This window comes from Trypanosoma conorhini, assembly GCF_003719485.1.
Source record: "Trypanosoma conorhini strain 025E chromosome Unknown Tco_14.4_contig_00598, whole genome shotgun sequence".
NCBI classification, from domain to species: Eukaryota; Euglenozoa; class Kinetoplastea; order Trypanosomatida; family Trypanosomatidae; genus Trypanosoma; species Trypanosoma conorhini.
Genome location: NW_021704687.1, coordinates 1 through 11,364, shown reverse-complemented (window position 1 = coordinate 11,364; position 11,364 = coordinate 1). Strand labels below are relative to the sequence as shown.

At 58.3% G+C, this 11,364-nt stretch overlaps 6 protein-coding genes and 1 non-coding gene across 7 annotated transcripts, besides 5 other annotated features; all 7 read right to left on the bottom strand.

The window, feature by feature from the left end:
* Positions 1-32: 32 nt before the first annotated feature.
* On the bottom strand, positions 33-113 carry Tco025E_07589. The gene has a single exon. It is a non-coding gene; the product is annotated as a tRNA-Ser (tRNA).
* Positions 114-153: 40 nt separating this feature from the next.
* Positions 154-1,110, bottom strand: Tco025E_07588 (uncharacterized protein; the record flags this gene model as incomplete). The annotated part of the gene is made up of 1 exon (XM_029374453.1): positions 154-1,110. One exon carries the CDS (start codon positions 1,108-1,110, stop codon positions 154-156), a length of 957 nt encoding a protein of 318 aa, XP_029225443.1.
* Positions 1,111-1,352: 242 nt separating this feature from the next.
* Positions 1,353-1,390: a microsatellite.
* Positions 1,391-1,598: 208 nt separating this feature from the next.
* Positions 1,599-1,645: a sequence feature (A-rich).
* Positions 1,646-1,991: 346 nt separating this feature from the next.
* On the bottom strand, positions 1,992-3,788 carry Tco025E_07587 (uncharacterized protein; the record flags this gene model as incomplete). The annotated part of the gene is made up of 1 exon (XM_029374452.1): positions 1,992-3,788. The coding sequence occupies one exon, from the start codon at positions 3,786-3,788 to the stop codon at positions 1,992-1,994; it is 1,797 nt and encodes a 598-aa protein (XP_029225442.1).
* Positions 3,789-3,900: 112 nt separating this feature from the next.
* Positions 3,901-3,934: a microsatellite.
* A 264-nt stretch (positions 3,935-4,198) lies between these two features.
* Positions 4,199-4,215: a microsatellite.
* A 426-nt stretch (positions 4,216-4,641) lies between these two features.
* Positions 4,642-6,078, bottom strand: Tco025E_07586 (putative signal recognition particle; the record flags this gene model as incomplete). The annotated part of the gene is made up of 1 exon (XM_029374451.1): positions 4,642-6,078. The coding sequence occupies one exon, from the start codon at positions 6,076-6,078 to the stop codon at positions 4,642-4,644; it is 1,437 nt and encodes a 478-aa protein (XP_029225441.1).
* A 1,044-nt stretch (positions 6,079-7,122) lies between these two features.
* Positions 7,123-7,164: a microsatellite.
* An 18-nt stretch (positions 7,165-7,182) lies between these two features.
* On the bottom strand, positions 7,183-7,998 carry Tco025E_07585 (uncharacterized protein; the record flags this gene model as incomplete). Its single annotated transcript, XM_029374450.1, has 1 exon — positions 7,183-7,998. One exon carries the CDS (start codon positions 7,996-7,998, stop codon positions 7,183-7,185), a length of 816 nt encoding a protein of 271 aa, XP_029225440.1.
* A 575-nt stretch (positions 7,999-8,573) lies between these two features.
* On the bottom strand, positions 8,574-10,649 carry Tco025E_07584 (Trypanosoma vivax; the record flags this gene model as incomplete). The annotated part of the gene is made up of 1 exon (XM_029374449.1): positions 8,574-10,649. The coding sequence occupies one exon, from the start codon at positions 10,647-10,649 to the stop codon at positions 8,574-8,576; it is 2,076 nt and encodes a 691-aa protein (XP_029225439.1).
* Positions 10,650-10,966: 317 nt separating this feature from the next.
* On the bottom strand, positions 10,967-11,364 carry Tco025E_07583 (uncharacterized protein; the record flags this gene model as incomplete). The annotated part of the gene is made up of 1 exon (XM_029374448.1): positions 10,967-11,364. A coding segment is annotated over one exon (398 nt), but the record flags the coding sequence as incomplete, so codon positions are not given.

Genomic DNA, 11,364 nt, shown 5'->3' with positions numbered 1-11,364 from the left:
CAACAAGAGCCGTATTAAAATTGTAGGGAAAACGTCACCAGCAGGGTTCGAACCTGCGCGCGAGATCGCAACTGATTTCTAGTCAGTCCCCTTAACCACTTGGGTATGGTGACTGCGGCGGCGCGGCCGCTTTTCTCCGCCCGCGCGTGGCCGTCATTGCGGTCTTTTCTGCCGCTTCCGTGCGGTCTTCTCCAGCGCCTTTTTGGCGCGCAGAAGATCCACAAGGACTTTGATGCGGCTCTCCAACGCGTGCCGTTCCTTCCCGGTTTTGCTCTCGAGAGCCGCCAGTGCCGTCCGGAGTGCCTCGTTTTTTTTGGCGAAGTCGTACCTCGCCAGACGAAAGCTAACGTCCTCAAAGCGACGCGCCATTTCCTTGCGTTCACGCTCCCACTCGAGGCGCTGCGACTGCAGTGCCTCGAGCGCCTGCCGCGACTGTCGCAGGGACTCTTGCAGCTCACTCACAGTCCCTGACAACTCGCGGCAGCGGGACTCCAAAATATCGATTTCGTCGTCCTTCAGGGCGGGGTCAACGAGCGCGGCTGCCGCCGCTTGTGCCGCCACCTCTGGAGTTGGGAAGGAGGCAATGAGTTCAAGCGCCCGCGCCACATCCGCCTCTGTGAGGCCGGTCTCTGTCTCTGTCTTCAAAAAATGGCCGCGCATCCGGTCGTCCACGTCCAGCTGCATGTCGTCTATCGCGAACCAGCGGCCGCCAATAGCCTCCGGGTGTTCCCGCACGTGTGTGTGAATCCACCTCGTCACCTCATCCACGCGGTCCCGCACGAGCCGCCGCTCCGACGCATCGTCCGGGTAGTACGTGACGACGGTAGTTTTGGGTGTCCCGTTCGGCGTGCCCCCCGCAACCGCCGGCACGCCACCCCCCACCGTCTTCTCCACAAACGCATTCAGCCGCCGCACCTGCTCGGGGAAGTTGCGCCAGGTGGAGGAGAGGATAAGGGTCACCTTCTCCGCCCCGCCACAGCCGTTGACGATCTGCTGGAGAAGACGGACGCTCTGGGCGCAGAGGTCGCCGCCGCCGAAGGTGAAGCGAGGCACGGGGAGCAGGACGCCGTCGATGTCCAAAAAGATGACAACGCGGTCAGCGCGCGACATGTTCTACTCCCCGGCTATCCTTCCCCCAAGGCTCACGGGAAAGCGCAAAAAGGAGAAAAAGGAGGACCAACCGCGCATGCATGGAGGTTGTATAAATAATAATAATAAAAAAAACGTGTACACAACCCCCCCCCCACCTCCAAACCAACGAAAAAAAAAAAAAAGAGATGACGGCGTTGAGAACAATCACGGCGGTCACCTCCTCCTCCGGGGCTGGCACCTGTGGATGGGAGGGGCAAGCAACAAACAAACACCACACACACAGACACAGACACAGACAGGCGGACGAGGGCGGAGGAAAAACAATCAGTAAATAAAAAAATGTGATAAAAAAGAACAGCAAAAGACTGAGACACACACAAACAAAAGAATTTAAAACCCAAAGCAAAGAGGAGAAAAAGAGGCAAAAAAAAACCAACATCTAGTGGGAAGTAATAACATACGGCACGATTGTGAGAAAAACTAGGGGCCAAAAAAAGTACACAAGTTTTTTGTTTTCTTCTGTATTTCCTTTTACTCTTGTTTTTGTCATTGTGCCTACAACGCACCAAAGAAAAAAAAAGACAGGGGGGGGTACCAACCGCGACGTGTGACAGCCGCAGTCCCCCAACTACCCACGACCTTTTCATTTTATTGGATCATTTTTACTCTTTTCCCTTTTTATCCGTTTCTCTCGTGTTGTTGATGGTTGTGTCGTCTCTATCCTCTTCCTGCATCACCAGCAGCCGCCGCGGTGGCCGCCGATGCCCAGTCTCCGAGTCTACCCCCCCTGTGCTTCTATAGATAAGGACGTGTGCGCTGGTCGTCGCGTCAGACGCAGCGCGCACAAGCTGCGAGAGTGCCGCAGAGCCGCGCTTTTCCCGCCCCGGCCAGCGAAGTTGTTACGACGAGACGAGTTTCACGATGTCCATCAGCTCCTCCTCTCTTGGTGAACGCTTCGGTGTGCGCTTTCTCTGCACCGGCTGGACCGCTCTGAAGACGTGCAGTCTAGGGGGCTTTGGCGGCGTCTTCGGCAGCAGATTGGAGGCGGCAGCTGCTGCTCCACGGCTGGCTCCCGCGCCCTTCCCCATGATGTGTACCTCGTACCCGTCGCTGCCCGGCTGTCTCCGCTCGCCACGAGTGGACTTGCTGCGGCCCGCCTGACGGATGGCCGGAGCCTCGCCCTGCCGCGCCGGCCGGCGTCGACGACTCTCGCGCCGACGGGCAGCGGGGCGAAGGCACGCAGGGAGTTTGCTTCTACGTGTCCCTGGCTGCTCCAAGACAAAGCGCTCAATCAGGCCTCTGATGTAAATATCTCTTTTCATGCACAGAACGCGTCGATCGCCCATCTCCAACAGTTTCATCATTGGGACCGCGACCATGTGGGTATACCCCGCCACAAAGGCCGCCTCTAATACAGCTGTCTCGTACACTTTGAACTGTTCCAGAAAGTGTCTTAAAAGAAACCCTTCAAAGGCATGAGACGACTCATCCAGGTTACGGCAGTGATAGACTGCGAAGGACATCATTGCGTGGTTAATATTCCCTGCAGTAAGGATACCGGCCCTTTCCAGCAGGCTGGAGGGCTGTGGCGTGAAGTCTCTAGCCACGTCTCCAAGCGTGCAGAGTTCAGCACACATCTTTTCTGTCGTGCCTTTCTCTGGCGTAGGAGCAGCTTTGCCCTCATCCAAGGTCAACACGGGCTGCCGCACAGGAGTCGTGAGCCCCTCCAACTGAACGAGCACCTCCTCATCGCCAATGGGCAAGATGGTGCTGAGATCAACACCATCCGTCTGCGAAGCCGCTTCCCCAATCGCCGAGCGACTATGGGAGTGGCTTTGGTGACCCGCGGTCGGATTCGGTGGGGGCGCCTCCGCCGCCGCCTCACTCCCGCCATCCGTCTCCCTGCCCGTGAGGGGAGGTGGATCCACATTCCCGCCCAGTTGCCTGCCCACGAGAACTGACAGCTCTCCTTCACACGCTTGCAAATTCGCGGAATCATAGCGGGAGATACTCACCTTGGCAGTCGCACTGACGCCGCTGCCACCTCCATCGCTGCGCCCGGAATCTCCAGTGGGCGACGTTTTTGCCGCAAAAAGGACGCGCGACGTCGGAGCAGCAAAACAGCGTGAGCGCACAAAGCGACGCGCTGCATGCTCCTCACCGCCCTCGGTCAAAGTCGGCGGAGGCGGAGGCGGCGGCCGTCCAGAGGCAACACCGCCTTTGATCGACGCGCACACGTGCAGACGGCGGAACTGGGCCGACGTCGAACGCTTCTTATCCTCCGGGGTGGAGGGCAGGGCGTTGAGGCGCTTCAGAAAGAAATACTTCCGAAGGAACTTCAGTGGGCGCTGCATCCACTTTTGTGGGGAGACCGCTTTCTCCGCCGAGAGGGCAATGCGCCTGGCGTTGCTGCATTGGCCCCCCGCCACCACGCCGCCGCCTTTTTGGCCGCTCTCCGCGGCCTGCCCCGTGGGCTCGTTCGTTCGCGGGGTCTGCAACTTTCTTTGCTCCGCCGCAGCCATCAATGGCGCCGCCGCAGCCACGAGGTCTCTTCGCACGCTAAATTGAGCGCCGCACAGGGGCCTACGCCCGGCGCCGGCCGACTTCCCGCCTGCAGTGTTCGTGACATCGCCGAGCATCACACGCGCGGCCGCTGAAGTCTTTTCTGAGGCTTCGTGGGGCGCCGCCAGTGACATTGCGGCCGCACACACGCCTTCCCAGTGAGTGGCTGAGGATGAAACCTCTGATTTCTAGTGGTCCACGCGGTTTCGCCCCCTCGCGTCTGTGCGTAAGAGTGGGGGGGAGGGGGGAAAGCAGGAAGAAGAAGAAGGGAAAGAGGAAGTACAAAAGCAAAGCCACCGGTAAGCGCCGGTGCAGATGTCATTCGCCGCCGTCCTTGCAACCCCACCGAAACGAAACGCTGAGATGTTGCACTGAGAGTAAATGGGCGCGTCGATGTTTTTGCCCCCTTTTTTGTATTACTGTCGCTCAGTAGTGTCTCCATTCCTTTTCTTGTGTCGTTGCTTTGTTTTCTTCTTTTCTGGATTGCGGGCCCCCTCCCCGCGCAAGTCTTTTTAGAGAGTGAAAGAGGGAGGCGGCAAAACCAACACACACACACACACAGTTAGAGAGAGAGAGAGAAATACGTTGTGGCTTCAAAGAGGCTGTTAGAGTGCACGTGTGCCAGCATGCACGCGAGTACCGCACGCTCCTCCGTGCCCTTCGACCGGCTTTAGTACACCACGGCGTCAAACCCCGCGCCGCAGGCGTGTGATCAGTGAGAGATAGACACAAACACACGTACATTATATATATATGTGTGTGTTAGATATTACATGTGTATGTATGCTCACGTGGGGACATGCCTGTGGTATGAAGGAGTCTTACGCGACCCACCCTCCGCATCTTCGCCGTCAGCCTTTTGTGGAGTGCCGCGGTTTCTTCTCTCTTTACTCCCGCTTTTTTTCCTCCTTGATTGTGTCTGCCTCTTTGTTGTCGCCCTCACGCGGGAGAAGACTGTGGTCTACTTCAAGTTTTGCAGCTGCTTCATCATGCCTTGCAGCCCAGAAACCCACCCATCTGCCGCAGCATCGCCGGACTAAGCGCCTTTGCCAGCTGCGTCATCTGCTGCTGCCCCATGCGCCCTGAGAGCATACTGCCAGGATCTTGCGTCATGGCCTTGAAGTTCATTTTGCCCATCTTCTTTACCACCTCCTCGAACTTCGTGTAGCTAGTAATGAGGTTCTGCACCTCAAGGAGCGTATGCCCGCTGCCTCGGGCGACGCGGAGAATACGGGAGGGGGTCATGGTCTTCTTCACACGCGCGTCATCCAGCTCCGCGGCCGTCATGCTGTCCATGATGTGAATAAAGGCCTTCAGCGTCACGTCCCCGAGCTCGCCAGCGGCCCCGCTGAGAGCCGACATGCCGGGGATCATGTTCAAGATCTTGCTCATGGAGCCCATTTTTAGCACATTCTGCAGATGCTCATACATGTCCCGCATCGTAAACTGGCCATCCTGAAATCGCTTGTAAAGCTCACTATCGCTGTTGATGTTGGCATCCTTCATCGTGTCCATCAAAGCCCGCATGTCCCCCATGCCTAGCATGCGACTCACAAAGCTCTCTGGTTGAAATAGTTCAAAGTCGTCAAAGTGCTCGCCTGTGCCAATAAAGACGATGGGACTCTTTGTCATGGCAACAGCCGCCAGCGCCCCACCGCCCTTTGCATGCCCGTCAAGCTTTGTGACAATCACGGAGCCAACCGGCACCTTCTCCTTAAACTGTCGAGCCTGCTCGCGAATCCCCTGCCCGTCTGTGGCGCTCATGACAAAGACAATGTCGTTCGGCTTCACCGCCTCCTGCACCTGCTTCATCTCGTCAAAGAGGGCAGACTCCTGCTTGTGGCGGCCGCTGGTGTCAATGATGATGAGGTCATACTTCTCCTTCTCCAGCTCCGTCACACCCTCCTTGGCGATAATGACAGGGTCGGCCTCGGTGAGAGAGCCGTAGAAGCGAATCTTCGCCTTGGTGGCATTCTGCCGCAGCTGGTCGTAAGCCCCAGCACGGAAAGTGTCGGCGCATACCAGTGCCGTCTTGAGACCCTTGCGTTGAAAGTACGCCGCATACTTTGTGCAGGACGTCGTCTTGCCAGACCCCTGAAGGCCGACAAACATGACAACGTTTTTTTTCCCTTTCACAGGCATGAAGGGCTTGACGCCCGGGTCGAGGATCTTCTTAAGGCCGTTGAACACGGCGGTCTGCAGTATCTTCCGCTTGTTAAGCCCCACCGCCTCTGACGTGATGGCGACCTCGGCGCGTACTGTCTGCTGCAGCTCCTTCACCGTCGTCACGTGCACGTCGGCCTGAAGCAGCGCCCGTGCCACGTCGTTTAGCAGCTCCTTCACGTCGTCCTCGCCCAAGAGCGGCTTTGACGACATCTTGGAGATCGCCGCCCCGATCTTCTGCCCGAGCTCTGCCAGCACCATCTTCGCTCTTCTTCTACCCGGTCTCCCCTTCCCGTGTCGCCTCCTTGCGCAAAGTGTGTTCGCCGCAGCGGCCTTCCTCAATGCACACACCCCTCGCCTCCCCTCGCGCTGTCGCCGGCTTACCCACGCTCGCTCGTTCCCCTCACTGGGCACTCCCACAGAGAACCGGGAGGGGGAATAAGGAGCCCAGCGCAGAACGGATGCGCCAACGCGGCACAAAAGAGAGAGAGAGTGAGAGAATGAGAAAGAAATAGTGTGAGAGAGGGAGAGAGTGAGGGAGAGAGGGAGAGAGGGCAGGAGAGAGGGAAGTAAGGGGGAGGCAGAACACACACGTCATCCGCCGCAGGGGGTTGCGCGGGCGCAGGCACGGGGAGCCCGGTGACGGGCACGCCGCCGCATGTGAGCCGAGGCGGCGGCCACCGTCGCTCCACCCACCCCCTCCAACCCGGGGCTTTAAAAAAGGCGTTACGGGGGGGAAAAAAAGAAAAACGACGGCAGAAGAGGCGTGTGTGCGTGTACGTTGAGGCGGGGAAGCGACAAAAAGGAAAACGGAAACAAAAAGCGTCGTATTTTCCCACCACCGCCCCCCCCCTCAAGGCGGCGTGAGTCTCCGTGCACTACTTACGCTTCCGTGCCGCCTTCTCCTGTTCATACTTGTTGAAGTTAATGTTTGTGATGATGCTCACCTGGTTCAGCTTCTCCAGGCAGTTGCGCATGCACTTGTATTCCCCGCCGTAGAAGTCGTTGAACCAGTAGTGCGAGACGCAGCGCTCATGGCAGGCCATGCTGTTGGAGAAGTTCATGCGGTCCTCCTGCATTTGCTTCAACACCCCAAACTCCTCATTCCAAGCGGGGGTGTTGTACGTCATTCCCCCACACGCTCAGAGAAGCTACGCGCTGAAGCCCTTCGTCTTGCTTTCTTGTTACACCTCTGGGGTCGTGGTTGTTTTGCCACAGAGTGAAGGAGAGAAGGGAAGTCGCAGGCGCAGGATGGCGGCGCACACAGACACACACATTCGCAACAAAATTGGGAGCAAACAGTGAAGCAGCAGCAGCAGCAGCAGCAGAACGGCACCAACAACAACAAGGCACGGCGACCTCCATTCAAAGAAAAGGGAAAGACGCCGCTGCACGATGCCGGGCCTCAAAACGGGCCAAAACATCCGCAACAAACGACAGCACTGCCTCCTTGCGGCCCGACCACGCCCCACAAGACGAGGAGGTGGCCTCGCCAAAGCACAACTGACGCTCCGTCGTCAGCGGCAGAGGCGGCGCGGCGGCGGCGGCGGCAGCGGGGCGCACCCACCCGCCAACGAAGAAGCCGTCCACCTCCTCGTAGTCTCCGCCGCGCTCCGCAAAGTAGAGGCGCGCGTCCCGCACTCCGCAGCTGGGCGACCGCGACTTGAAGACACACCCGTCTATGCCCGCCAACCGCCGTACCAGCAACTCCTCCGCCAGACGTGGATGGCGTTGCGCCAGGCGCCTCTTCGCTTCATTTCCCTCGTCACGCCACGTGCCGGGTGCGGGCGGCACGTGCCTCGACACGGCTGGCGGCGCCGTCACGAGTCGGCGAGGTTCGTCACGGGACTCCTTCACCAATCGCAGCGGCGGCCGCGGTGACGGCATTGCGAGCAGGTCCACCTCTGGGCAGATGGGAAGACACTCCACAAGGCGGTACTCACGCCACAGACAGTCCACAATAAAACCGATGGGCGTGCGACGATGCTGCGGCGTGGCGCAGCTCCCCCCACGATACGTCACACACTGCCCGAGCAGACACGCGCTGACAAGCAGAGTTGGCTTGACGCCCCCCACCCCTCCCACGACACGGGGGGCGTCGCCGGAGGCGCGGCCACGGCGGTAGGCGTCAAGCAACAGCGTCGCATCAAGCCCACCAAGCACAAGGCGTTGACCGCGCATTTCTTCTCCCCCCCCCCAAATGCGCTACCAAAAAGAAATGGGGAAATCAACGCAAGCACACAAACGAAAAAAAAAACGTAGTCCAGAAAAAGAGAAGGAAAGCAAAATTTGCTTTGCATGTACGTGAAGCAAGCCCGGCAGCAAAGGTCCTCCGCCAACCTCTCGTATGAGTGCAGCAAAGAGAGCATAGACACCGGCGTTGAAGATATGCTGTCGGTAGTCACACACTGGGGTGTGACGTCCCCGTGAAAGTGCCGCGGTGGAGGCCCGCACAACACCCATGATGCCTTGCTGGCATCTATTAATCTCTTTACGCCCCTCCCTCTCCGCCCCGCCGTGGCCCTCGTCGCTGTGGGCCAGTACTCATAGCCAGCCGAAGCCGACCCTCACGCACAGGGGGGGGGGGGGAGGGGAACAACAACAACAAGAAACCGTACACAGAAAAAGGCAAAGCATTAAAAGAGAGACGGGGCCACGAATTAAAGCATATATCTCCCTGCTTCGCCGCCGTCTCCGCTTCCTCCCCACACCCACCGCCACCAAAATGCTTCCGTTGGTTTCAGAAAACGCACACGTCACGCCTCTCGTGGGTGTCGTGCCGTCGGTTTCTCTTCCGTAGTGCCCCGCAGTTCAGGAGGCGGCGTCTCGCACGCCGTGACCATGTCCCAGTTGTCAAACAGCACCTTCGCCACAATGACGGTCATGGGCCCAAGCAGAATCCCACGCACCCCGTAGCGCACATAGCCAAGCACGACGGCCGTGCCGATGACAAACGTTGGCAGCTGCTCCCGCTCCACCCCTGCGGCGTCCTTCAATGAGTCTCCCCGCAACCCACGCGAAACGCAGAGCAGCCACTCATCCAAGTACGACGCCAAAAACGCGAGGAGGCAGCTCCACACACGCCGATCCACGACGGCGCCGAGAAACCCATAGGTACTTACGGCGTTAAAGAGAACAAACCCAAACGCGCAGGCGACGGGCGAGATCCACTTCGGTGTGAGTGGGAACACGGCGGTGAGGGTGGACACTGCCCCAAAGAAGAACGGGGTTGGGAACGACCAGGCACTGAAGAGACAAAAAGTAATGCAGAAGTGAAACCATGAGAGATGCCAAAAGGACTGCAGAAGGGTCCGAAAGGAGACGGTGATTTCACGCTCTATAATGCGTGCGTGTCGCTCACCGTCGCGCGGGTGAATAACGCGGAGCATCTTGGCGACCACGTAGTAGAGAATCGTGTGCTCCAGCTGCAGGAAGTAGCGAAGCACACAGACAAATAAGATGCCCGCATACACCGAGTCAAACAACCCCATCATGTTCGACCCTAATTCAAACAGAAGTTGAGTTAGAGAAATAACCACGGGTCGCCAACGCTGCAGTGAGTTCTGCAACACACTGACCCAGTCCACCTTGCGCAGTGGACCGCCACGCTGGAAGAGGGAGGTATAGACCTCCCTGCTTTTATTTTGCAGCGAGCCAATACTCAGTTCCGATGGGAACGTCGTCAGAAGGGGGGAAATAAACTGACGCACAGCGACGGCCAGCTCTGTTGCGTTTGAATGCTTGAGGGTGTCGGCGAGCTCCTTCAGCACCGTCTGTTGGAGCTTCGTCACAATCATCTCCTCAATTCCAGCGGTGGACGAATTCCTCACCTCCGCCGTGTCGGCAACTGACGTGTTGCCCACAGCCAACGCAGACGTCCTGCCGTTGGACCAGCGGTGCCTGGCGTGCACGACGGCCGAGGTCGCCCGCTTCACCGCGTCGCTGACGGAGAGGACGTCGAGCGCCATGTTGTACGAGAGGGCCACCACAAAGAAGAGGACAAGCGCGGTGCGCCAGAGGCGCCACATCACAGCAGCAAAGCGTTCCTCCGGCAGCACCACAACGGCGAGGGCAAACACAGCTAGCAGCACAGCGTGCAATTGAAAAAAGAAGAAGCAGCCAATCGTGGAGTGAGCGACGACGACCAAGATGCCCACCGTAAGCAAACGCAGAAACGCCCGCTCCACGGGGGTGGAGACGTGAAATGCATCCTGCGCAACAGTCCCGTGCTTGGCCTTCCCGGCACAGCCAGCACCATTCCGTCTCCGTTGGGACCCCAAGAAGAGTTTGTTGAGGCCCAGAAACATCACACCCTGCATGGAGGCGTACATGAAAAAGTAGCCTAGCGAGAGCAGGGATCCAACCACGCCAGAGAGTGTGGAGCGAGACGCCCATTCCTGGTGCAGCCGCCGCATCTTCTCCACACACCTTCGCCTTGCGGAACAGGAAGCGGAGTACTCCAGATTGCTTTTTGGATGCAGCACGACAGAGAGCAAAATGCCGAAGCTAATGCTGTCCCCGTACGGAAGGCACAATACATACAGCGAGTACAACATGGCAAGCACCATAATGAGCATAAGGCCGCTAGTGGAGCCAAGAACTACCTGAGACCAGTTCCGCTTATATACGTGACCCACTGCAAGACTGTCCGCATGGGGTACCACATTGAGACCCACTTTGGTGGTGACTTGGGGCGTGAACATCCCTGCGGGCGTGAGAAGTGTCCGCGTGCTTGAAGAAGAACGTGTAGAAGGAAGAGAAACAAGTTTTGATTTCTCGCGGACCAGCGAAGTCTTTGACGGCAGTGTCGCCTCAGCCGGTTGACGTTTCATGACGCATAACAAGGCCTTGGGCTTCCTGCAGAGAAAACGACGCTAATAAAGTCCCCTTTGCGCGGCATTCAACACGGAGAATGAGAAGCACGCAGGCAATCACACGCATGCAAGTGCAGTTACACAAAGAGGGGGAGAATAGACACAATGCCAGAGGATATAGCACACTTTTGAGAGTAAGAACTAGGCACATTCCTCTTCTTCTCCTTATCCCTTTCTACGCAAAGAGTGTGATGCCTCGCCGTGGAGCCCGCCCTTTATTTGCGTGAAGGCTAGTTTTTTGTTTTTGTTTTTACATCCACATTATCCCGCTTCTTTCATTCCTCTTCGTCTTCCTGCTCCCAGGAGCCCTTTGTCTGCGTCCTCGCATAGGCATCCATCACGGGTTTGCTGACGTTCCAGCCAAACGTGAGGGCCCACAAGGCCGCCCCAACTGCAGTAAGGGCTGCAGCGCGGATGCAGCCGTTGAAGGGCCGTGAGGCGTTACGGTCACACTCCAACACAAGAGCCGCAAGGTGGTCTTGCATGCTCGTTCTCCCCGGCTCTGCATGCAGCGGGCGCTGCTGAGAGACGTGGGACGCCGAAAAGGGCCTGACAACGCCACGTCGGAGGTGGCGACGGTGCATCAACAGAGGCCCTCCCTCTCTGCTACGTGGGACCCTAGTCGCTACCCCGCCGTCCCCGTCCCCGCCTCCGCCGCCTGGGCGGCGCCAAT